This window comes from Trichoplusia ni, chromosome 14, assembly GCF_003590095.1.
Source record: "Trichoplusia ni isolate ovarian cell line Hi5 chromosome 14, tn1, whole genome shotgun sequence".
Lineage (NCBI taxonomy): Eukaryota > Metazoa > Arthropoda > Insecta > Lepidoptera > Noctuidae > Trichoplusia > Trichoplusia ni.
The window spans coordinates 2,920,378-2,947,644 of record NC_039491.1 but is presented as its reverse complement, the minus strand read 5'-3'; the positions used below and the strand labels follow the sequence as shown (position 1 = coordinate 2,947,644).

Here is a 27,267-nt window from a genome sequence, read left to right as displayed (position 1 = left end):
TCCACAACTTTTTGTTTATTATACGATGATCCTAAATTCCTACCATCGTTAGATGTTTTTCTGAAGATTAAAAATAAATGAAGCTTCATCACAAATATGGCGCGTTTCAGTACCGAAGGTGTTTAGTTTTGTTCACCCATATTAGTCTCGTCACTTAATACTAAATTCTGACTTACCTGAACAGCACTATTCAGGAAACAGTTGTTTTGGCCCGGAGCGTTCCACAATCCTTTAGTAGTGTGGAATATTCCAGAATCTCGGGATCCATCTCTCGAGTGCTGCGGCCGGAGTTCCGTTTCCCTTGAGTAACGTTCGTGAGCGGGAGTCACCATGGTTGGTGCCATTGCGAATCACCAGGCCGCCATTTTGATAACATATGATCACAGTAATTTGTCACCTGTCCACATTTTTCGTATCTGAAAAGATAAAAATAAAGTGGAAACTTTAATATTTTTTTTTCGTTAACACGTTTGATTTACGATTCTCGGTTTATCCTTGCTTTCTTCTTTATAATATATGGCTATAATATGTGGATAATCGGAGACAGCAATTGTGGTATTGAATTATGGTGTATGTAAAATATTAAAGTATTAATGGATTTATGGGTATGATAGCCCTATAGGTAGTATCATTAAACTAATAATAAGGGCCTCTTGCTTCAAGAATGTACTTAATTTAAATCACTTATAAATCTATGTCAAACCGTAGATAGTCTGTAGGTAGCTCTACAATTAAATTTTGCTTTGGTAGAAGTCACAAAATGTGACAGTAAAAGTATGCAAACGTCAAAAAGTCTAACAAGCGTGACACTGAAATGTAAAGCAATTTTTTTGCCCACAATACAAACAGCTAGAGACAAGAATTGACGTAAAGTTCACACAGCCCGGACAAAACAATCGGTAGGCGGAGTCGACAATCGTGTTCCATGTTCTCATTCTTATAATTGTTACATTGGGGTTAATAAGTCGAGTTTTCATATTTAATTACACAATGATTAATTAACCGATTCCTTTCACTGCTAGAGTCACGAGTGAGCATTGTTAGGACGGCGACTACTGCAGTAGGTACCAACCTACCCACAACAATGAATTGTTTCATTCATGTCAACCTTCGCTGGGTTCAAGCCAACTGACAAACGTTGGCAAAGCTTGCCACTTATCGATCAATTGTTAGACTGACCGTGCAAATTGGTGTTAGCTTAATAGTAAATAGAGAAACATTTTGCAACACTCAATGTAAATAACAATCTTATGGTGACACAAAGGTATAACTCCCAAATTACCAATTTTATAAAACGGGATGTTCTGTGTGTTCTGAAACAACACACACATTTTCTCGCAAATTCCATAAAAGAGCAAAATGAGAAAATAGGTAATAAGTATAGTGACCTCATTTTAGACTTGCTTTAGTATATATCCGGACTGTAGAATACTCGATGTTAGGAAATCAGATGGCAATTAGCCGACTGGTAAGCCATATCGGTCGCTAATGATCAAACCTTGTAAAAGAAAAGCGGATGACATTGCTTCGTCTTGTTTACATCGCTACGTAAGGTACGATTAACAGCTACCGCATTGTGAAGTATTCCTTTGATTTAAATTACACTGAAAATAATTACCTGCTTTTTTTTTAGTTAACATGTTTGTAAGTTGGAGCAATTTCAACAAAATCAAAGCTTTGAAACGGCACTTCCCAAACGAGTCAAAGGTTTTATTGGTAAAATGCAAATTGGAGCATATACTCAGTTTAGTGACTGATGTTAATTTTATTTTTGATCGTTTATATTCCCGATACATCGGATCTTAAAGTTTTACGATAACCCTGCTTTATTTTATTTAATGTGTAACTAAAGTGCGTTCCCAAATAAAAAACGATAAACAAAAAAATAAATTCCTTAAAACAAACAAGGAAAAGTATATTAATTAAATTAACGAATTCAAAGCATTAATTAGAAGGGCATTTTGTGGTTTTTTTTTTATAATACAAATAAAAGGAATGGTTGTTTTTGCCGATAATTTGTCCAAATTAGTGTTGCATGTTGGCGGCGCCCGCGCCCTGCGGTGCGGCGACGCATGCGCACCGAGGCACATGTGCGGGCTTCCGCGAATCGCCGAGGCAATAATACGGTTTATTTCAATCTGTGTACGTGTAAGGTTTTTAAACATTTTGTAAAAGATGAAATAGTTTTATAGTCCGATTTTTAATTCGAGGCAGTAAAATGACATTTCCAGTGTGGCAGGTTTTTAATTCCAAATAAATAGTGATGTGTTAGAATCGACTTATTACAATCAAAAGTTAGTCGAGCTTACATTTTTTTATTCAGATATCAAATTAGCTCTGTATAAAAAAAAAATATTTACGACAATTAATCAAAAGACATGCATGGTGACTGTTTTTAAATGTAAAAAAATAATAATATTAATTTAAATTTATAAAATTAAAGCCAAATGCGGTGGTGGTATAAGATGAAGCACCTTACCATGCAAGAAAAGTCGAGCGCATCCAACTCCGAACTGGATGAATTCTGACATTATGCAGTGGTTGGATGCAAAACAAATTTAATATCAACTTACAATTATAAAAGCTCAATTAATAGAAATAGTAAATTTTTGATACATAATAAAATAAAGCATGACTAAATGTCATCGTCGTAGTAAGATTTCCAAACATCACTATTGTAGCGGGTCACCCTTTTTTGTATAAATGACAGTTGCAATTGTCATTTTTCTGCCTCGAATTAAAAATCGGACTATAGGTGTTATACATATAAATCAGCTGCAGCTACCAGGCAGTACTACTTTTCTTGTCGTTCATAAGATTTTGAGGTGTAAGGCCGAATAATCACTTTAAGCTGTTTAGTATGCTTTCAGTTAATTAAAGACGTAAAAATAGCAAAATTTCTAATATTTTTTAAGCTAAAATTTGAGCATTCGGGATATAATTGGGCAATTGATTGAAAAATAATTTCGTTTCATTTTGGTAATAAAATCAACCACTACAATCAAAGATAACATTTTAATATTTGTAGTCTTAGCAACATAACAAAGGAAACGTTTTGTCTCTTCTTTAATATAAATTCCTACGCGTCACCTGTCCTGTCGCTTACAATACACAATCACGAAAGCTTCGTTTCGTGTTGTCCATCTCGTTTTCCAATAAACGTAATGCTCCGTTAGAGGCGCCAATGTTTTGTAATTCAAATGCACGCGTACGTGTCGAGTTTACATGTTGTTTCTAAATACTAAGCAAGCAAGCTGCGCTATTTCAGTCACTTGCACACTTCCGATTCGCTTCGATCCGTCGATAATTTAACAAAAATCCGGGTTAATTCCTGGATATCATTTGCGTTGTGTATGTTGTGCAACGAACACGTTCTCGTCTTATTTTATTTACAGATTCAGTTACAAGTAACTGAGATCGTGATTACGGATTCCAGAGCATAAATATTTGTAGTTAACCGGACTGAGCCGGCGCAGAAGTCGGTAGCAATAAACATTTGTATGAATAAAACTTTCCTATTACGGGAGGTTTCTTTCTACAGCCTAACAGAGAGCAATTTTAGAATGCAATTTGTTTAGCAGTAACTAGGTACTGTAACAGTAAAACGATTTTTTTATTTTATTTTAATTGTTGCCTGAAGGAGCTGCACATATTTTCATAAAACAAATATACTAAAAGTTAATGGCTTAGTACAAGGTTTATTGACAAATCCAGCCTTTAGGCCTTAGCGGACAAAGCCCCTTTGAGCGGTTAGGAGGTTTATTTTTGCTCTCTCATCATCCTTTAAAGCAGGTCATTAAACTGAATGATTATACATGATATTCTTTTCGTTTTACGATTGTCATTTATCACAGAGTGAATAGTTCCAATTTTTAATATTAAGTTTACAATGTTTAATAATATTCTCTTTGGTTAACTATCTCACTGATATTAGGGATCCAAACAAATAGAAGCAAGAATAAAAACTTGACGATAATATTCTAATCTCTCTATTTAATTAAACGCAGCCAACAATTAAAAGTCGAAGGGTTAAAAACCCCATAACGGTTGGTACTAATACACCGTGCATAATTGGTGCACCCAAAATAATTAAACTCGAGTGTTAACCAAACCTGTTTCGTTGGCTCACTCAAGGTTATAAATATAAAAACTTCTAGATAATTAGTATTGCTAAGCGCAACGTTCTTTATAATACATAATTTAATTTTTAAAAGATCCACGTTAGACGGTTGAAATGTCATAAGTTTTAATTCACATGGGTGGAACTCTTTTATATTATTTTCAATATATCGGTGCAAGGAGGTTAAATTGGTGCTCATTAATGTAGAGTTTTTCAAAGTAGGTAGAGTCCGCCACCCACGGGAGTCATCGTGACAAAAGATATAATTTTTGTCGAAGAATAAACGCACTTTCTCCGTCCATCAAAAAGATAATCTAATTGCAATTTATATATTGAAGCCCACTCATATTTTTTAGCAGACACTCTTGCCTCGGACATCACGTGAGTAATAAGTAATAACGATTGTAATCACCGAAATGATCGGACTGACGACCGCAGCGCGCATTCCTGCGTTCGCTACGCTCAAGATTCACTTTTTATACGTGTTGTAGGATATTTAATTTCTTTTTACTGTCTACTACTTTCTATCACTATGCACTTTAAAACTAAGAAACAATCTCGATTCAGTAATTTGATATTTTATTTGTAAGTATTTTTATTCGAGGCAAATATAATTATAACTTTCAATTGTTATGTCGTTCTCAATTCGAATAAGACGTCCAATCATGTATGATGATGCGCTTTGTCACTAAACGTTCTTTAAAAGCCTAATAACAAGTTAGTTTGGGCAGCAATCAAGTAATTGTTGCTTATTGCTTAGTCACGCTTCTTTTACCAGTCGACTGCGTCTTATACGAAGAAATTCAGAAATAATTGACGGTTATTTTGAGTGTTTGTTTACTGTAATTTAGAGATCGTAGATGTTACGTCATACAGTGATTTATTACTTTCAAAGTTTTAAATTATACTGTAGAGTTCTTTAAGAACGCGAATATCAAGTCACACTTCAGTAAATCAAAGACATTTGCAGGTGTCAAGTGAGAAGTTGGATTGTTTATTCTAAGAAAATATTCAAGTTTTATCTCATAAACAAATCAGAACTTTAAACTTAGCGTGTGATTCGGCTTCAACGCCACTCACATTACTGAAAAAAAATCAGAATCGCTCAAGAGGTTGCACATTAGGTCCATGGGAACAAAAAATCTAACTCTCACAAGAATTTAAGAAAGCGACGCTTTCAAGTGTTCCATTAGTAATAAATATTTTTAAGTGATAACTTTAAAAGTTTAAAAGCATTCCCTTTGACTGGGTTCATACTGGGTTCAAGTTAGACACACGTAGCTTTGTGAGCTCGTTAAAACGTTATTACCCATATTAGATCAATGCTTTACTTGTGTATCTACCAGGTATCTTATTACACATAAATTACTGACTAAACAAACGGTTTCTAAACTGTGCCAACAGGAACCATTTAAGAAACGCCAAATGATTATATAAAATGCCGCGAAATCCGTTAATAATTGATTTTTAATTAATTAACTTAGCATCTCTATAACCACGTGCAATAATACGGAAATAATTGTTCGGAAGGCTTGCCTACATTCCGTAGATCTTACTGCCTATTGCGGTCAGTATAGAGCCTTAAGCCAAAAGAAAATAAGCTAAAGTAACATGTTCCACATTTTTTTGTCTCTAGTCGCTCACCGTCGGCCACTACACTGTCTACGTCTACATATGTATCTAAGTGAGTAAGCACTCAATTTTAGAACAATGTAGAGTCTATGAAAGAAATAAGACGACGTCAATCTTTCTTCGTCTATATATTTAAAGGTCGACATGCTCTTTTTGAAGATTTTATGCTATTAATAGGTAGTTTTTTGGGTTTTCTTTTTAATCTATTCCACAGTTTAAGATATTTCTTGACATTTGGAACGTTAAGATAAAACATTAAAGAATATCTCCGACAAAGATCTGGTACTTTCCGTAAAAGTTGCCGAAATTTTTGGTAACACTCCGTGTGTTAGTAATACTTTTTATAAAAAAGATTAAATAATTTAGTTTAATATTTTCAGATAATTAGCGATTTTAGCGGACCTATTTTATTTCGTAACTAGCTGTTGCCCGCGACTTCGTCCCCGTGGGTAGAAGATATAAGTTATGATTTATTCCTGCCCTGTTTTTTTCACATTTCCCATTCTATCTTCGCTCCCATTAGTCGCAGCCTATGGCCAATAGTTTATAGCCTAAAGCCTTCCTCGATGAATGGTCTATTCAACACAAAAATAATTTTTCAATTTGGACCAGTAGTTCCTGAGATTAGCGCGTTCAAACAAACAAACAAACAAACTCTTTAGCTTTATATATTGGTATAGATTTCTATCCCATGTAAGGAGTAGTTACCTGATTGAGTTATAAATACCAATGCCTGGGGCAACAGTCCGGATTTTACCCTATATTACGAACTTACAAATGGTCGCACATTTCGGTTATTGTAAAATAATGCCAATTGATAGTTTAAGTCATCAAAGATCAGCTTAGCAAAGCATTACGCTCATATGAATTACGAACCAAATCTATCCAAAGTAAACGCCTTGATGTTGTGAGCACAGACAGTCTTACAGCCAAGCACACGTGTTCTACGGCACACTACGAGAGACACACACACATGCTAACGTCACGAACTTGATTATACGTTACACAAAAAGAGCAAAAGCGGAGGCTGCTCGTGCTCCGAGTCGGCGACCCGCGAGATGGCACGAGTCAAAACGCCGCCCGCGCCGCGCCTCGCATATTATTACTATTATTATTTTATGACAGTATTCCTCCACTATAAACACATTTGGCCCCGTAATAAAAACACCAGCCACATAAACATCACGGATATTGACACGATCATCACTAAACTGATAGTCAAACCCTTTTTATACCTCTATAAATTCTTCGTATGGATCTTCACCTCATAATATCGAACACTCATAAGTAGATAATCTTTAGTTTATACTTCTTGTCTTGGCACTGGCAAAGTGAACTCTATTATTTACATTAAAACCTACCTATAACATAATGATCCAGTCATTATGTTATGATAACATTTCGCCTTAAACAAAAGAGCGAAACGAAATCCTTCCTCTCCGCTCAAATTCAGTCCAAACGGACTTGGTAAAGCTAAGTTATTATTATTACCTATGTTTAAAGCTTTGCCAAGGCCACACGGCGTTGTAAGAGCTTTGTTTCGACTCCAGACTAAACTACACTTCAATCGACTCTACCTAAGTATATCTCTAGACTTACTTCCATACAGACTGTTTGATATGAACTAGTTCAAAAAAAGCTAACTTAAAATTCTACTAAACTCTTGAGACCACCAACGATGACAATCACAAATTAATCTGGATACGTGAATTGAATAATATAATGGCGTATCTGAGTAGTGTGACGATGAAGAAGTTAAACTTGTTGAAGCTCTGTAGCTTATTCAAAAGGGCAGCATCGACTGTCGACGTACTGCATTAGCCATAAATGGCTGTATTTTTTCAAAGTACAGGCTAACAAAGATTTGCTTCATGTAGATACTTGTGTTCAAACTGCCCATACAAGTACCTTCGATATTGTACATTACCGACTCCAAACCATTTTTGAGGTAGGTACCTAAGTACTTGTTTTTCAAATACATACCATTCATTTGGAAACACATGTCATTACAAACAGATGCTAATATTGTAATTTGAGCTTTAGCAAAATGATATCACTCAGTATTATCAGCTATTGTGTGTCAGCTGCACTACACTGAATTTAAAATTTAAAACAAAGTATTCAGTGCCCAACTATTGATATATTCAATTTGAATGCAAACTAACCGATCAAGTGATTTTCCCACAAAGGCATGACTGTTGACCAGACTAGAAGCAGCAATATTAGCTGGAAATGTTCCAATATTATCTTAAGTTTCATTCGCAGTGCTCGGTGGTACATACATATTCGCATGTCTGTCAGTTTCACAAAGTATATTCCCGCGGCCTATTGTTTACTAGTATCAACAGATTGGCTGAGATTAGTCGGTCGTGATGTGGCCCATATCTCGATGAAAGCGATCACGATCACCGCCGGAGACTTACTTGTCACACGAAGTCCGTGATGATCACGATGTGGCCTCAAGCCTGATTCATATACATTACACAATCACGAAACAAAATGAATGCAATAAAATATGTAATAACATGAAGGGCACGTAACTACCACTATGTTTAAGTGTGGTTGTACACTTAGGGCCTATAACTAAAGCCTGAGTATAGGTCAGCCAACAAGGCGGAGGTAAGCCAAGCTGCTTTTTTTACTAGCCTACAGAATGTATACTGACCTTTTTCAAAGAAAAGCAAACATTGCGAACATGATACGATAGTCTATCCACGAGTTCTAGTTCTAGTCTTCATAGGATAAATTATAGTAGTTAGTAAACTCAGACTACAAGATAAACTTAATGAAATCAAATTAACGAGCAGATTGGACCGTAAATTATAAAAGACATAAATAATATAAAATCGTTAATAAACTGACATCGATATTATGGTGACATATACACAGCTTTATAACTAGGTTAAATCGACCATGCGATGTGTCATGCTTAAAAGTATGAAATAATTGTAGAGCAGGGAAATATAACTGTTGATAAATGGTAGGATCTGTGCAATGACAGAATTACCTTTGAACATATTAGTTTAGTTAACGGGCACAGTTCGTCGACTCGTTAAGTTGTATGCTCACGAACCACTCAAACCTTCCAGCTTATCGAAACGGTAGCTCAATTTAAATATTAATCGAAGAAACTCGTTCTTAGAAATTATGGCACGGGCTGTAATACGAAAATGAACTCAGAAGCTTCCAAAGCACGCTCTCTGATGTGGTAGAAAAAACGACATTCACATTTATCTGCATAGACATAGTTAATTATACAGCCATTAAAAAAAATTGCTCTTCACAGTATTCAGCTGGCTGGAGGCACGTGCCACGTTCACCTGTTCTTTAGTCGCAGTTTTAAATAAGTAGGGGCTCGAAACCGGCATTCAGTTGTTTGGATCGTGCTATTACTTCTTGTATGACTTACAAATTTGTTGCATCGTACACGCAATTAAGCGATCAGTAGTTATGGTAGGCATCCACCATTATTAAATAATCATTAATGTGTAGAGATTTGAAGTCGTTCAAAGTTACAATTGTTACAAACAATATTTTGTAAGTATAGCTGGAGTATTCGAGAAGTAATTTGTAATATAAAAGTTTGTGATTAGTGCCTCCTTTGCTTTTGTTTAAGTCCAAAAGAGTACAACGAAAAACTATTGAATCTCTTGTCATATGACAGCCAATCTATCCTTTGCCAAACAGTCCTATTTCTAACTCATAATACATCCGCTGCCGGCCTACAACAGTTCGCTACAGGTATTATGTGCTAACCACGAGAACAGAATGGATCTAAAATACTTATTTTGCGGTCCGAGACCCATCATTCAATAGGAAGATCCCTATCCTTACTACATTGGCTGACGCTATAGGTTCAAGAGGATGTTATACTTATTATAGAGATGCCTACCTACTCTACAATCAGGATTTTAGACAGTATGTATGTCTGATACTGTCTGAAATTCGTCCCTATCACGTCCCAAAAATTATCAACAATGTAAGGATGGCTGCGCTTTAGTTAAAAGTAGATATGATGAAAACTGAATTGGTAAAAATTTTGGAAATTAATGATACGAGGAAGGCGTATTACGTACTTGTCTTAGAACTAGATGCAGCAAGGCGAAGAGCTCAACGAAACAGAATGTTTTTTAGAAAAAAGTTTTTTTCAGGAAGACGAAAAACACAACACAGTAACACCCACAATCTTCGGTCATGAAGAGTTAGAACACATCGTACATTTCGTTAATGCATAATTAAATGAGCACTAGTTTGAGCATTTACTTCTATTGCGTATAGTTCTTCCTTTCTCTCCTAACAATTACTTTTGAACGTAGCTAACGTTGCCAAATATCCGTTGACCGTATTTGAAATCACGATCAGCAAATGTCTTTGAATGAATAGTAGAATACTATTACATAATTAATGTAACCCATTGAGTATTTTTGAGTTTTAAACACGATTGGTTAAATTAATTGTGAAACAAAAGCTAACCGTAATGAATTACAAAATTAGGCACATTTCAAAGATTTTTCACTCTTTTCGTGAGTCAGTGTGAGTGTTCTTTTCTACGACAATAGAACTTTCTAAACATAATTTAAAGTAGTAAGTTATTCATTTATGAATAAACACTGATGCGCCTGTGAGTTGAATGAAAATCATGAAATATTATCGTGTCTGGACTTTGAAAGAGACGGCAAACAATAAGTTTATTTTGCCATTTTTCTCAGGGTAGTCAGATAGGAAATTTGGAGTCAAACGTTCGAAAAAAAAGACGTATCTAAACCTGATGATGTCCTAGGTACAAAATGATTTATTTTATTATAATTACAATAATTATTTCATTTAATTTTAATTACTTAGTTACCTCATAAATAAAATAAAAACATCTAGTAAGATAATTCACTTAGTTGAGTTCGCCTTTTTCGTTTATTGGTACAAACATAGCTGTATAATTAGATGTCTTTGCAGATAAATGTAAATGTCTTCGTCTTATATTTTACTTAATTAGATGTTGTTATATTATGTTAACCATGGTTCCTTAAAAACTAATTTTTAAATATTATCGAGTTCAAACAGGAAAAACGACTGCTCTATTAATTCACTACGCAAGCTTATATAATTAAATACATACATCTAATACTTATCTTGAGCTTTTTGTTTTTTTTTAATAATTTATAAGAAAAAGATTTAGAATACTAAGTCAGATAAACATGACCATGATATAACTATTACAGAAAAATAAACCATCAGGGTCATTGGGTTATCTAAGGGGTGAAAGTAGAAGGATAAAAAAAACAATTAAAAATCTTTACCTACTTTACTATAACATCTTACATACTATTGTTTATAATTAAAAAAAAATCACTTACCATAAACTCAGCAATGTATACGCAATAACAGTTCCCTTAACTTGATCAACGTTCGCACCTCTGGTTATTTCACCCTTGAGTCCCACTTAATCCATCACACAAGGTTCCAATCACGAAATTTACACACCTTGAAAACTAAAGTCCCAAATATCACCAAAACAAAAAAAATGTAGGCACGGTGAGCACCGTGCCTAGTTTAAAAAAACAGGATTAGCGAAATAGAACACAATTCAAATTTAAATAATCACTTTCCCGCCAAACGTTTATTTATTTCGACGATAACCGTCAGAGGCACAGCGACGCGCGTCCAACCGCGAGCGGAGCCGGTTCGCTGTTGATTGTTTTATTTTGAACGCAGCGGCCGCGAGCCGAGCGCTGAGCGGCCAAGCGTCCCTCGATATACGATACTAAAAAAAGTAAAAGAAAATAATACACTTCTCCCGAGTATTGGATGATGAGTTTTTTTTTTTAATAAGTTGAGGTGAAAAAAGAGACTACTGCGTTAGTGTAAAAAACTCTTTATTATTTGATTTCACAACAAACATGATGCATATAAACAAGCAGCAACAGAAATTGCACTAAAACAATAAAAAAACACTTAAGATACTGTTTTATACATTATTTTCAAATAAATTAGGTACGTGCTTATAATTAAATTTATCGAGATCCTCCCGAGCTATTTGTTAGTTCAAAATTACTTAAATTAACTTTTGCAGAAATTATGAGCAAACAAACAACTTGATGGGGGTTTATGTAACGATTTATTATTTAGTGAGTGACCTAAATGTCGCTGTTCGTTCACGGGTTAACTTCAGGGGAAGGTGGAGGAGGAAGGAGGCCCGGTCCTTCTTCTTAAAGGCGTACACGGGGAGAAGTCCAACATTGAGAGATGAAAGTACAGAGTTACAGTAATCCACCACGGGCCATCCACCACTGCTCTATAGAAAAATAGACGTGAACGGCCTAACGTAGCTACAGAACTTTGGTAAATTTACTAACTACTTAAACTACTTATCACAAAATCATATTGCTTAAGTATATTCAAACTATGTACAGGTATCTCTTACTTTTGATTCACTTGGCGTTTGGTTAATCAGGTGTTTTATTTCGCGAGACGACGTTTAAAACAATATTAATAGCAAAATTTGGGAATGGCGGAGGCGAGCTCACTTAGCTCGTACTTTGACACGTAATAAAAAAACGTGACAAACGTAATCACTTATTCACGACAAGCGGGGCCTAAAGTCCTTATATTCTTCCAATTTACTTGCTTGATCCCTATTTTATTTTCCTTATATTTTCCTTGAAAGTAGAAAATACTCGTGACAATGACAAAATCTAATTTCGGGTGGGGTACCCAGTATGTAATTTAACTATCAAGCACAATTTAATAACATTAAAAGCTCTTATCAGCTCTCCGCAGCTTTTTCCACTTCATTCTCAATCTTCTCTATGTCTTCAATACTTAAATCACCATCGAAATCGTTTTTCTTCTGATTTTGGTTTACATTGGCTCGTTTTAAGAACGGCTCGTGCAAGGCCTTGTAAAGTTTCCTTGCTTTCGTAGCGCCAAAACCTGGACAATCAGCAAGCCTGCTTTCCGATGCCTTAATTATATTTTCTAACGTACCAAATATTGATATTAATGTCATAGCATCAGTTTTGTTCACAGGCTTGATTGTTGTTAATGCATTCACGACCTAAAACAAAAAGATCAGGTGAGTAACGGAATTCCAAGCTTAATGATATCGGTAGTATTTATGACTTAATTAAGACATTAATTTAGTATGTTAGTACTCATTTGACTTCTTCATCAATACCTAAATAAACCATTTCTATAATATGAGATGGCCAAAACACTTCTAAACACCACACCACAAAACTATTCCCGCAAGTTGGTTGTGTATTGAAAGACCGATCGATGTCAATGTAGCGTATTGTGAAGTCATCGCGTGTCTGCAGAAGTTAAGATATTGTACCGAGTCGCAAATATCGGGCAGACAACTATGACAATAATAAAAGTTAATAACCGCACGAAATAGGCAGATACGTCTCAAGAGCAATGCCCGACGGACGTTGACGTTCAATCATGTAAAAAGAAAATTTCTAAACAGGTATTTTAGATTCATGCACTTTAACAACGTGTATAGTTGATTCCCGCCGATTGACTCACGTAGTTAGTAAACTTAACTAAATGTTAATGCATCCTTATAAAATACGACATTAAGGTACAAGCGGACTGAATGTTGTATCATAAATTATATTACAAAACACTGAATCAAGCTGTGAATTAAGAGTGAATGAGTATGAGCATAAGAGTTGTAGCTATCATACTGCAATGATTTTACACTGTATCAGCACAGACAATATTGGCACTAAAATCAGTAAACCTTATTATTGTTTTTTTCCAGCAACAGGGCAAAGGCTGCTTGACTCTCTTTACAACTCCTACTATTTTTTTTACACATTCTAGGTATGGGCTAAAATAACATGATTCTAGAACCATTTAGAACTTACTTTAAAAATATAACACAAATATTTAACTTACCTTCTGGTGAGGATCATTTTCTACCTTCTCCATAATTTTATCAGGAGGTTTATTCTCAAATATCTTGTAGTTCTCTATGATTTTTGCAGCTTCCTCAGGATTCCAGGCCAACATGAGAGTCAAGTCTGTGAGGAGACAGATTCTAGTCAAGTTCTTTAGAACTATATGGGGATCTTTGAGATCAACCTACAAGAAAAAAATTAAGGGTTATATTAAAGACAAAAGGATTAAATGGCAAGAAAAAAATAGTACATACAAAATATATATGTCAACTCCTAAACCACTAAGTCATCAAATCATTAGGGGGCCAAGAAAATAGATTTCGTACTCTAGGGACCCGTTTGATACTCAATTTAAGTTTAGAGCAAGAGGTATTTATGATATAATGAAAAATATTCATTTAATTCTATATACTAGATTACATACATAGAAGATCTTTAGGGGTACCTTGACAACAACTCTTGCTCGTTTTTCGGTCAATGTACCTCAAAGAGCAAAAAGGTTTTAAATAAAAATGAATAATAAAAACATTTCTAATACCTGAACTAAAAGAACTCTCAGCTCATACTTCTTCCCCAGTTCCTTCAGCCTGTTGTTTATGTAGTCTGGGTTCATATTGTGATACCGCAGTGAGAGAAACAGTAAGCATATAGTTTTACCCACTTCATAATCTGGTATTATATCATCATACTCCCATGGAACACTTTTGATAAACTTCAATACTGGATTGCCTCTCTGTAAAAAAAGAAGAATTAAAAAAAAACAGTTATTTTTATAGTTTCAAAACAGTGGCTAGTCTGGCATCTGCATGCCACAGGCTGACAAACTAAATAAATAAATAATTATTTTATAATAACAATGGGACAGATTATTTTAATTAACTTCAAAATATCAGTTAAGTAGTAGATCTTTACCTGCTTCTGATTTACTAATACACAATGAGTTTTAGATGAAGCTGGTTTAGAAACAGGATCCTTTGATGTGCCTGAAAAACATGTATTTTTTTATTATAAGTTAAAATAACAAAGGTTATAGGCAACATGCAACTATTAGAGGTTGTCGTATGATATAGCCTCAAACAAACATAAAAAAGTATATGATAAAAAGAACATTAAATTTATATAAGTATACTTCCTCACCGGGTTGTACTTGTTCTGAACTTTCTGGTTCTATCTTCGGAACTTTCGGTGAAGTTGGTTCATTGATTTCAGCGAGTAAATCATCAAAACCATCTTCTAATTCCATGATACCTTGAACTTTAGGAAGTAGGCGACTGGTGTTTATTTCAATACGTGATTTCAGTGAGTATTTAATCAGTTTTTCGCATAGTTTGTGTTTTAAAATTCAAAACTTTAAAATGCCTTGTTTTGGTCAATGACAAGTGACAGTGACAGGAAGGATCAAGGAATACTGTAACTGGAATTGTAACATGTTACATAATATATCAAAGTGTTTAAAATCACGAAATTATTCTTGAATTTTTTTGCAATTATTTATTTATTTAGGCACATCAATAAAATAAACACAAACATAAAAATAAACATTTCACGAATCTTATAACTACTTTACAGATGTGCAAAACAATTAAACAATTTTACAATAATGGAGAAAAACATGTACATTAAATTATACATTTGCAATGGAGATGGTAACTAAGTTTAAAAAAAAGACGAGGCGAAAGCAATTTAAGACAACAATAAATATTAATACATAAATATAACATTTGTGTAAGTATCTAATTATCAATTCAGCCTAACGAAGTCCGAACCTGCTGGACACAGACCTTTCCCGTGACTGACACCACATTACCCGGCCCTCCGTATCCGCATTTGTAAAATATAATATGTGTTGTACGCATTTCTGAAAAGGCTAGGAGGATGATGACACACATTATACAATTTTTTAATTACGAATACTAATTGTGTAATAACATGCAGCTACCGCTTCGTGTAATCCTGTGTCCTTAACCTAGACTTTGAATTTTACGTTTGTCAAATCAACCTAAAGCTATGTCTTAGCAAACGTTGGTTTGCCTAAAACCATCCTCATAATATCACACTACATTATAAAAGTGCTATTTTAAGAACTTATTTTTTCTCTTAATACAACGCCTTATTGATTTTGGGACCTAGCTATTCATTTCAATTGTATTTCTACACGATTGTTATTTTGTCACATCTGACGTAGTATGTCATGTTGAGCTGTCAAATAATCACGGTCAATCAGTCTCACGTTATCTCAAAATAGCGGAATAAAGACCGCCAATATCGTTTGTGTTGTTTTAACTTTCAAGTTCTTTAAGTCACCTCTATAATAATTATGAATTATTCGTTTCTGATATACCATCTGGCCTCGATATTCTTCTAATGAATAGTTAATCACGTTTCCCTGTGTTTACATTCAATACATGTTATTATGAAGTTATTATGAATAATTTTCCTTCTACTAGTAAATCTAAACAGAACGATGACTTTGAGGACGATGAAATATTTGAGGACTCGACTTTCTTGGCCGAATTCAATGATTCCTCCAAACAAATATCCAAGTTTACTCAGAATAACATAAATACTTCTTTGAATAAAAGCGCCTTAAATGTCAGGTAAGTTGTTTTATAAATGTAATACAAAAATCACAGTTTCCAATAGACTTATCAGTTGTATTCTGACTTCTGGTCTGTTGTCCTAGAAGCAAGTACTTACATGATTAATTAAGATAATGCATGTTGCATCCCTATTTTAAATTTAAACTTAAACCATGGCTATTAAAAGTGTTTACATTTCAGTGCCCTGTGTTGTGATGAAGAAATCAGTGGATATGACAAACTTACAGGGAAAACATGGATTTACCCCACAAACTACCCAGTTCGGGATTACCAGTTCAATATTATTAGGGCTTCTATCCTAAAGAATACACTTGTAAGTTATATCTAGTTATACTCATTTTATTAATTTATACTATAGTGTAAATATACTATAGAATATATATTCTTTGACAGCAAAAAGCTATTTTAACTAAAGTCTATAATTACTAACTTACGTGGGTTGAGTGTTGCAAATCAATTTAGAATATTACTTGAAAGAAAACATTATCTTTGCTGTTGAATCTCATTGCTATATTTATTATAGCTTTTTACTTATTTCAAGTGTATTTAACTTAAAATTACTGGAAAAATCAAACTTTATAATTTTATGTATCTCTAAATTGCAATAGAAATGCAAAATTAATAACATTACTATATATTCTAGCTTTAATGAACTCTGCAGCACCTAAGTTTAAACTTTATCGTAGTTTATGTTAATTTTATCATTTCATTTATTCTAAATAGGTCAGCCTACCAACTGGGCTTGGTAAGACCTTCATAGCTGCAGTGATTATGTACAACTTTTACCGTTGGTATCCTCTCGGTAAGATCATATTCACTGCTCCAACCCGACCACTCGTGGCCCAGCAGATAGAAGCATGCTACAATATTATTGCTATACCACCCAATGACAGTATTGAAATGACAGGTAAAGTATATTATTGTTATTATTTTGGATTTACTATCTATATTTTTAGCTGTATGAAGGTTTTCTCTGTCATTCCATTCTTTATTGCCAACAACTTTAGATTTGCTTTTAGACTCCTACTTATTTTATTAACAAGAAAGTTTTTTAGAATGGTTTGATGTTTGTTCAATTTGTTATTTTTTCACACAAAACCATGAAACGGATTTGGAAGATGCCTAGTACACATATAGATTATAATCTAGATTAACACATAGAATAGTTTTTATGTAATTTTTTTGATTTATTAACTGAAAAGAAGTCAAAATTCTTCTCATATTTGTATTTATTATATATGAAAATTTAAATGCGACAATCGACCCCGCGACACGTCGTGCACAGTTGCTTTGGCAATTTAACCTATACCACTCGGCTTTCCGTACAGTTAGATCAGTTAACCAGCAGACGATACTATAATTTTCATTGCAGGTTACATGCAAGTAAACCTAAGAAAACAACATTGGCAGAAGAAAAGAGTGTTCTTTGCTACACCCCAAGTAATTTATAATGATATGAAAACAGGTATCTGTCCCTGTGACCAGATTCGCTGTTTAGTTTTTGATGAAGCACACAAAGCGCAAAGGAATTATGCATACTGCCAGATTATATCCACTTTAGATGATTTGGGACTTAAAACTTATAGAGTTTTGGCATTATCAGCTACACCTGGCAGTAAGGTTGATGATGTTTCCAATGTAAGTAAGGATAAAAACATATATTTTTGTAAATCAGTGTGTAACGTTCCACAGTTAAATATTTCATAGATTTGTACGCCTTCTGTATTGTTGCGATCAAAACGTACAATATTTTCTTCCTTAAGTATCTCAAAGTAAACCTTTTAGTTATCAAAATTATGCCTTTTAGTTATCATATTCAAAGTACATCTACCAAGGGGTTTTTACGAGTGTTAAGAGTAAAACACCTTATCTTAAAATTAAAATACATTAGTTCTAGTTAACCTAGAGTGACATCTCGATGTAGCATTGTCAATATGTTCACAGGTAGTCAAGAACCTTCACATAGCTCACTTGGAGCTTAGAACGGAAGAATGCCTAGACGTAGCGCGATATAGTCACGCGCGCAAGATAAACACGGTGGTCATCCAGCTGGACACGCAACTTACGCAGTTAAGACAACAGTACATAGAGGTCAGTTTCCCATAACACACTTTCTCCCTCCCCTCCCTCGGACGACATTTGTAAATATCACATCTAAGTCAACTGTGTATAAAGTTGAGTTTACCATAACACCCTTTCGCCCTCCCTTCAGTGTAGCTTGTTCGTAAATGTCTCGATCGACAACGAGACTCGTAATGTGACCCACCTGATACCAAAAGCGTCTTCAGAATTCAAATATAGGTAGATACTGTTACTAAAAACTGTAATTAGTATGCAGACAATGCAAACAAAACAAAAAATGTATCCTATACACATATGGCGCAGTTTGCAAAATTATAATATATATTAACATCCTTTATAGATGTATGCCGCTGCATGACTAATTTAATGTATTTGCTTCATACATCGCTATAGTAGAGGAAGCAAGATATTATACTCGTCATTCCGCGATAATTGTACAATGTATGAAACAATGCATTGCCTGATAGTTTGACTTAAACTAGTAACTATATTGTCGTTACAAGGTCCTTAGTTTGGTATTCCGTACCTAAAGCCTAAAAATAATTACGCTATAACTAAGGCTCCAATGCCTGTCCGGGCTTCTGTTACCAGTCAAATGCAATTTCCATTCATTCATCTTCCATTGTAAATAGCGGAATGAACCTAAACAGTTAGATATTTATTTATTACGGATGATGGAGCTACGTGTCCTCTATAACAAAAAAATGTGTGCTGTAATAATACGGATACACACAACAGGCAAATGTGAAACATCGAAACTTTACGAATATAATAATGTGTGCGCTCGAGTGTTGCGCTTCCTGCACAGTGTTGTGAGCTTTGAATTACGTATGTGTGTACGATAACGATTGTAAGATCTTTGCCAAATATTAGAATATGACCTACTTAAATTTATTCACTATCATTTCAGATATTAGATGGATATGCAAGGAGGTTAAAACAAATGAACATTTTGCCGACCAATCTAGGAAACTTATCGAAAGGTCGGATAGTGATGCTTTACAAAGAATTTCAGAATAAGGATCGAAGTGCAAGGTAAGATATCGAAGGAAGATACATAAAATAAACGAAAAGCTTAAATACCGCTTTTGTTTTATTGGTAACTGAAAAAGTTCTGCATGCATTACATTCTCTTATCATGAAAAACATCGTGTTTGAGGCTCATAACAATAATAAAACATTTCTTCATCATAAAATCCATTTCCATATAACATTACACGACATTAGTATGATAAGAATATTATTTACTTCTTTGTCGCATAAGGCTAAGATCCTATAAAGATAGATGTAAGTGTGAATTACATAAACATATGTTTCAGGCACCCCCAACACAACTACATAATGAAAGACTTCACAATCCTGATTGCATTATACCACGGCTTAGAACTACTTGTTCAGCAAGGCTCGCGAGTATTCCTCAACTTCTTCAACGATCACCCAGAAAAGTCCTGGATCCAGTCCGATGATCAGCTAACAGCGTTCCTAGAGAGATTACGTGATGACTTGGGAGTCAATCCTTTATCATTAGACCGGAGTATACTGCCTGATGGGACTGTGCCTGAGGTAAGCGAAAATGAACTTTTCTGCTTTATAATAAAGTTTTTTTTGGATTCCGTCAATTGTGGTACTGGTGTCGATAGAGCTGGGTATTATTGGCCAAGGACAGGTCAGAACAGACAGTACCTAGACTCGCGCACTTTTAACTTTTCACGAATGTTCTTAGGGCGCAAAAAAATCTTTTTTTTAGTTTATGGCAAACAGCACAAACACTCCCCATCATTATCCTTTCGTTAGCGATACAATCAATTGTTCTCTTAACATACCACATTTTGTTGCTGTACTTATACAGTTTTTTAAATATGATCGTATTATAATTTCAGATTCCAAAGGATTTGTGTTTCGGACACCCTAAGTTTCATAAACTGAAAGAAATAATGATGTACCACTTTACAAAGTCACAGCATAACAAGCAAGACACTCGAGCCATAGGTATTGTAACATAATATGTACTACTCATATTTCTCTAAGTTTATCTCCGACAGCAAGTGTCATCCTTAAAAATACGTGATTCACGACCTGTACAATGTATAATTATACATTGTTCCAGTGTTCTGCGAGTACCGTGAGAGTGTGAACCTGGTTCACTGCCTGCTGCTGCAGTGTCGGCCGCTCATCAAGCCGCAAATGTTTGTCGGACAAGGCGCTTCAGGTCAGTTCTTTCAAATTTTTGTCAAGACTCTCTGTTATAGACACATAAGACCAAAATAAATTATTAGAGTTTATGAAATCAATGACAGCTATTACAAGTTAAATAAAAAAAAAATCAACAATATCAACCCATCCAAAACGAAGCTCCGAGATGACTTCTTCCTGTTAGGTCATTATTGTGTAGTGTATTGTATATTGAAATAAAATTACTTTTACGTAAAAATAGTTTTATTTCAATGTCTAACATTCGCGTAAACCTAAGAAACCCCTATGTGCAATATATGTTCATTTTGGAGCAGAAAGTTCACACAAATATGTTTTCGTACAGGCAAGGACGGTAAAGCAGTAGTTTCTCAGAAGCAACAAGTGCGCGTCATGAACAGCTTCCGTAAGGGCGAGTGCAACGTGTTGGTGGCCACGTGTGTCGCCGAGGAGGGGCTGGACGTGGGCTCCGTCGACCTCATCGTGTGCTTCGATATCTCTACCAAGTCACCCGTGCGACTTGTACAACGGTAGGTCGTTACTTCATTATTCTAAGACTGTAGGAAATCGGTGAAGAGAAATATCGTGAGGAAACCTGGATTTCAAATATTGGTATCTGAAATAGATAACCCATAGCCTGGTGATCAATGCTTAAATCAAACCTTTTATATAAAGGAAGGAGCCTGTGCTCGGCAGGGGCAAGTATATAAGCTGGTATTTAAAAGTGGTATTAACTCTCTCATAAATGTGATGTCATAAACGCAGTTCACAAACAATTCAATTTATTTATACGTGCATTCCACAGATGTTTTTCATTAAAAAAGCTTCGTGGAAACTATATATGTACAAGGGTCACACAGCGCAATGGTGAAATGATAAAGTTGAGATATGAGCAATACTTACTTAATATTTTCCCTGTTCGTCAAGTATAAACAATATTGACTAATGCAGTCTCCGAGCTGCACAAAAATTACCATTTTGGTAACAATTATCAAAAATATACCATTCAGTTTTTCGTCAAGAAATTTACCAATTAAATTGTAACAGCGACATCGATTTTGATAACACGTGTAGTAAAACACTTTATCTATCCGCTTCCAAAGACAGATAACGAGCACCTGCAATTTGTTGTTTATTTTATTGAATTGATTAATTTAGTTGCGCGTGGTAACAAATAGTATAGTTGTTTACAAATTTTCAATATTATTTTTAGATGTGGTCGTACTGGGCGGGAGCGCGGCGGACAAGTATTCATCCTAGTCACAGAGGGTAAAGAACAACAGGTAATTAAGTACTATAATAATTATGGAAATATCGCATTTCTAATTTAGACTTTGTATCCGAACAGATAGAGTACAATTTTGTTCCGTGTTCGTCAGTTGTCCCAACAATAATAAAAAGAAAAATCTCAATCAGAATTCAGTTTTAATGCATTTAAATAAGGTTCAAAATAAATAGATAACATTTCTTTAGACGTTAACGGAATGCATGCGGCAAAGAGATGGGCTCAATAAAAAGATTTTACAATCAGAAGATATAAAGAACAACCTGTATAAGTTGAACCCTCGCATGATGCCTCACGACTTTATGCCCGAGTGCCAGAAGATGTACATTACTGTGGAAAAGAAACAGGAGCCCAAGGACAAGGGGAAGGAAGTTATTGAGAAGTCTAAAAAGGTAATAATAATTAAATATTTTATTTATTTATTTAAATGGTACTATATTTCGGTCAATTTAGAAATTTTAAGTTACATAAATTCACAACAAGTAAAATACAATTTTATTTATAACTATATTTTAAACAATATCACCAATTTTCAGCTTGCTGGGAATTTATGTAACTTAGCATCACTCGCTTATTATAAAGTCACTTTCCAGTTAATGCAAATTGACTGTATTCTAGCATAATGGGAAGGGTACTATTTGTATTATGAACTTTATGCTAAGTTATTCAAAACTAATATAAATATATTAAAAATGTTTTGCTATGTTTTAGAACCAAAAAGACTTAAGAAGTATGCTATTTAAACAAGGTCCTTCAAGAAGTTCTACTTCGACAGTCAAGGAAGCGAACAGCAACAGTTTTATAACAGAAAACGAGTTCAATGACTTATTCCCCGATGGGTACTCTGAAAAACAGTTATTTGTCCCACAGAAGGAGTATTGGGCTATGAGTAAAGGTAATGTAGACTATTTTTTTTTTGGCTTATCTACATACTAAACTATGAGTATTGCAAAAATAGCTTTTATCCGAGAACATAAATTGAAAGACCAATGTCGTGTTGTAATGTGAATAGCATAATAATTTAATGTGCATTATATACGTTAATTGTCTTAAGTTCTATAAAATGCGGTTTATTTATGAACACATTAAACCGGTTTGTACAGACGCAAAGAGAGTCAGTTTCTTACTTTAAATATTAGTAGTAATATTTTCAGCTTCTATTTGTTTTGAAATAGCCATTATGAGTCTTAATATGCATAATTCCATTTTAACTTTCAGAAACCCTTAACGATGCACACAATTTAGAAGACAATGGTTTAAAATTAAGTAAGTGGTTGGATTGGCAAAGGAGGTTAGATAGGACAGTTAATGTACATCACTCGAAGGATTCAGAAATATTAACAGAATTGTTACAGTATTGTGATGCCAAGAGATTTGATATGCCGGCGTCGACACAGAACCCTAGTAAGTAACCTTACATTATTAAACCACTTAATTAATTACAAAAAAAAAAACAATCTATAGCTGGGAAAAGGCTTCTTCCTTATTGTCATAATAAGATACTTAGAAGGCATTCTGCTTTTTTTCTAGGTTTCCCAAGCCAGGAATTACCTACACAGCGAATTATATTCAATTCTCCATTAAAAACAAAACAACCCAAAAAGAAGCAAAAAGCTCCGACCGCTAAAAAGGAAACCGAATCTCCAAAAAAATATGGTGATATTAGAGCTCTCTTCAGCGCTTCAACAAAATCAACAACGTCTTATACGAAATCTATAAATGATCTAGGTTTACAGAACAGTGGAAGTCTTCCAACTCGCTTGATCAGTTTACTTGTTGACCTAAGCTTAGATAACACAAAGCCAGATAAAGTCTGCTATGTTTGCAAGAACATTGGCGACTGCACCGACATACAACATTTAAGAGCACAAAAGAAATCTTCAAATACCATTAAGCAAACACTATCAGATATAAAGCTACCTGATATAGATCTAATTGAATATTTTGATACGGACACTGTGTTGGCATGTTCTAAAAAGGCAAAAGACGAAGAAGTTGAGGCAGTAACTAATAATTTCGACTTGGAGGCAGATTTTCTGTCTGATAATGAGCCTGAACAACCTTTTAAGGAGGCCAACGAACAGAACAATACTGCAGTGTCTGATAATTTTGATATCGGTGATATTGCCGATATATTCGCTGAAAGTAGTCCAGAAGAAGCTATAGAAAAGGAAATAACCAAAGTAGTACCTGAGGAAAAAGAAACTAATGATGCATTAGGTTTCTTCGGCCTAGATAGTATCGATGACATATTTGCTGACGACGTAATAGATGACACACCTCCAGAACTAACAGCTATACCCACCAAAAGCAATAATACCCAGAAAACAAAATCCCAAAAAGCTCCCAATCCAGAAAATCCTTTAAGTCCGTCCATTTTGTCTGGTAGACCGAAAGCCAAAGATATTCCTACCTCGCCTATACTCTGCAGCCAACCTCGTAAACTATCTTTGTCTACGAAGAAAGATCGAGCGAAATGCTCAACACCGTTTAGCAGAAAGCAGTTGATACCAGAAACGTCAAATAATAGTGATGGAGCTTTAAAACAAAGAAGCGTAATGAAGGACAGTTTAGTTGATACAAGTAATAAGAGTCTAATGACGATAACACAATTAGTGGATATGATTAATACAACAGATAGTAACACATCAACTGCAAATAAAAATAAAGTTCCAGAGCGAGTAGCAATAAAAGAAAGAAGTGTTTCACCAATCCTTCTAACTCAAGCAGAAAAAAGGAAAACTTCATATTATAATGAAACGACAAATTCCGTAGCGTCAACATCACACGGAAACTTAAGGTGTAGTCTTACTATACTCGATAGCGACAGCGATTCAAACGATACCCAAATATATGACGTAACAAAACACTTCGACAACGCTGGATTCATTAATATAACCTCAAATAGTAATAAAAGTCCAATGACTAATAAGAGAAAGCTAGATTCAAGTGATACTGTAACATCTTCACCATATTTCAATAAGAAACCAAAGCTAGAAAGTCAAAATGATAAAAGAATGACATTACAAGAAAAAGTGCTAGCAGCTATTTCGTCGAGTAAATTGAACAAGAACAACGACAGTGATAAGACAGTTTTTAATGTTGTTGTTTCACCACCTCGCATGCTGTCACAAAAGGAAAATATGAACCCACATTTCAATGGTGCAAAGGAAGATGATGATGACAAAAATAATAAGTTAAGCGCATTACAAATGTTTAGACGCGACAACAAACTAAAAATTGATAAAAGTAAATTTGACGCTATATTTAAGAAGAGTCCTAAGAAAGCTGAATTGACGCAGAAACGCAAACTAACGTTTGATGACAGTGATGATGATTTTATTTGTGACGAGAAGAGCTTTTCTGTCGCTAAACGGTCGCCTTGCCAAGATGCTAACGGATCAACAACTTATCGTAAAGTTCGGAAAGTAAGTACTACCGCAGTGTTCACAGTTTTTTTATTGCAATAGCGCTTTATCAGCTTGTACAGCACAGGATTAATTCTTCCATATTTAAAAATAAAATAAAAAGTAGGGTACTTTTCTCACATCCCTTCGTAGAACAGCTATTTACTATACATCCTTCATGAATATGTCTTGAACGGTTTTAACAAATGCATTGCAATAATAACGTAATTTTTAGAAGAAAAAAAAGAAGACCGGTCACGAGTTCTTGGAGTTAGAAGCTGAACTATCGGACGACGAAGGTCACAGCGGTGATGAGCTGTCAGACGAGAGCGTCGGCAGCATCATAGACTTCATCTGCGACGATAACGTCACGCACCACGAAGACATACAGGCCGTCTACTTGAAGTCTATCAAGTAAGTTGGAATTAGGAAATATAGTAGTGTGGTGATGACGACTTCGTCTATTAGTCGTATTTTCACGTAAATAGAAATGGCTTCAAGGTAGAAATGCATGAATGTTCAGAAGAGCAACGTAAAGAACACAATATGTACAAAAGTTACATTTTATTCCGAAAAAAATAGGATGTTATTTTAAACTAATGTTTGGACATTTCAGTAACATATTTACTGAATGTAAAAAGCTTGTCATTTTATAAGAGACAATTATTTTCAGGAGCCCCATTAGAGGCGGAGGCTTTAAAATACCTGACCTACCGTCAAGGTTCAGGAAAGAAGACGTGTTGTCACAGTACGTTGAGGATGACACCTATGAAATGGTAAGTAGTGTTTTTATAAGGCCCAATAGACACTGTCTTCAAGAATAGTTATATCAGATTATTTGAAATAATAGTCTTTTATTTTTATTTACTCCTGCAGATTATTCTAGCATTTACTAATAAACACCAATGTTATCAAATGATTTTGGTATTGACCACAGCGAAATACTTATTCTTATAAAGGGGCGATTGAAGATTGATCTAGTTTTCTATCTTTATTCCTTGTTTCTTCTTTTAGGATAGCTTTTGTGTCGACTCCCACATCGGTTTCACACAAGTTAATGAAGTATCGGAACTGGAGCTAGCAGAATTGGTGTTAGAGGAAGAGAGGAAGGCCAAGAAGAAGTCCAGAAGAATATGTAGTCAAGAAGACAGCCCTGTGGCTGTGAAAAAACATAAACCTAAGAGGAGGTTAATACACAGTGATTCTGATGATAGCGGGTGAACGTGATGATGAGGGTCAACCTTCACTGGTTTATGTAATGCAAGGATCGAACCTTACGATCCAACCAAGGAGCAATTAGTAAGAGGTCTTATAACAAAGAGTTATGATTCATAAGTCATTTATAAAGTAGCCAGTCACCATATCTCCTATGCTAGCTGTTGTCTCTATTAGTCTCTGTTATCCCTTTCTCACTAGTACAATAAGTTTATGGTAAATCGCTATAGTCGGCGATTAGCGATGTTTCTTTTGATTAGCCAAAGCCTGATCAAAAGATAGTTCAAATCGCAACATTTTTCAGACTGAATAAAGGACATTTCGAACTACATTTTTATTGATTCTTGTTGTTATGGAAACCGGTGTTGCCCGGTAGTTGACTGAGAGCAAAATATGTACATAACAGTATAATATTAAGATTGAAGGCGGCTGTCCTATTAGAGGATGTAATGGCCAGTATCCAGCGGGCCTGGATTTTAACCGCTACTGTGATATAAATTATAAATAAATAAATAAATAAATAAATAAATGCGGACAACATCACATACATTGTTCTGAACCCAAAGTAAGTTGCTAAAGCACTTGTGTTATGGAATTCAGAAACAACGAAGGTACCACAAACACCCAGACCCGAGACAATGTAGAAATGTGAATTTTTACATTGACCCGACCGGGGATCGAACCCGGGACCTCAGAGCTAGCGACACCTTGAAACCGGTGCGTACGCCACTCGACCACGGAGGTCGTCAAATTATAGTAATGATACATAGTATTTATGATTTTGCTATTCAATTCTAAGCGAAAATTATAACTTATTATGGTTTAATACTTAATA

General features: G+C 34.8%; 3 protein-coding genes across 3 annotated transcripts in view; 1 reads left to right on the top strand and 2 right to left on the bottom strand.

Annotated features, from left to right (window-relative positions):
* LOC113500683 overlaps window positions 1-11,301 on the bottom strand; it is a 70,771-nt gene extending 59,470 nt beyond the window's left edge. Inside the window, exons 1-2 of the mRNA XM_026881548.1 lie at window positions 11,104-11,301; window positions 177-416 (exon numbers count right to left, since the gene is read on the bottom strand). Coding sequence (XP_026737349.1) covers window positions 177-344 — 168 coding nt within the window. The 5' untranslated portion in view covers window positions 345-416; window positions 11,104-11,301. The remainder of the gene's footprint in view (window positions 1-176; window positions 417-11,103) is intronic.
* Window positions 11,302-11,605: 304 nt separating this feature from the next.
* On the bottom strand, window positions 11,606-16,168 carry LOC113500682 (DNA excision repair protein ERCC-1). Its single transcript, XM_026881547.1, has 6 exons — window positions 15,884-16,168; window positions 14,791-15,067; window positions 14,566-14,636; window positions 14,192-14,386; window positions 13,652-13,837; window positions 11,606-12,803 (listed from the first exon to the last, which is right to left on the bottom strand). The coding sequence occupies exons 2-6, from the start codon at window positions 14,894-14,896 to the stop codon at window positions 12,513-12,515; spliced, it is 849 nt and encodes a 282-aa protein (XP_026737348.1). The 5' UTR covers window positions 14,897-15,067; window positions 15,884-16,168; the 3' UTR covers window positions 11,606-12,512.
* LOC113500804 (Fanconi anemia group M protein) lies at window positions 16,078-26,763 on the top strand. The gene is made up of 18 exons (XM_026881703.1): window positions 16,078-16,250; window positions 16,434-16,566; window positions 16,977-17,160; window positions 17,626-17,891; window positions 18,198-18,344; window positions 19,246-19,370; window positions 19,655-19,898; window positions 20,216-20,324; window positions 20,443-20,544; window positions 20,872-21,055; window positions 21,739-21,808; window positions 21,999-22,202; window positions 22,522-22,705; window positions 23,029-23,214; window positions 23,341-25,238; window positions 25,453-25,631; window positions 25,891-25,993; window positions 26,232-26,763. The coding sequence occupies exons 1-18, from the start codon at window positions 16,078-16,080 to the stop codon at window positions 26,436-26,438; spliced, it is 4,698 nt and encodes a 1,565-aa protein (XP_026737504.1). The 3' UTR covers window positions 26,439-26,763.
* The last annotated feature ends 504 nt before the right edge of the window (window positions 26,764-27,267 follow it).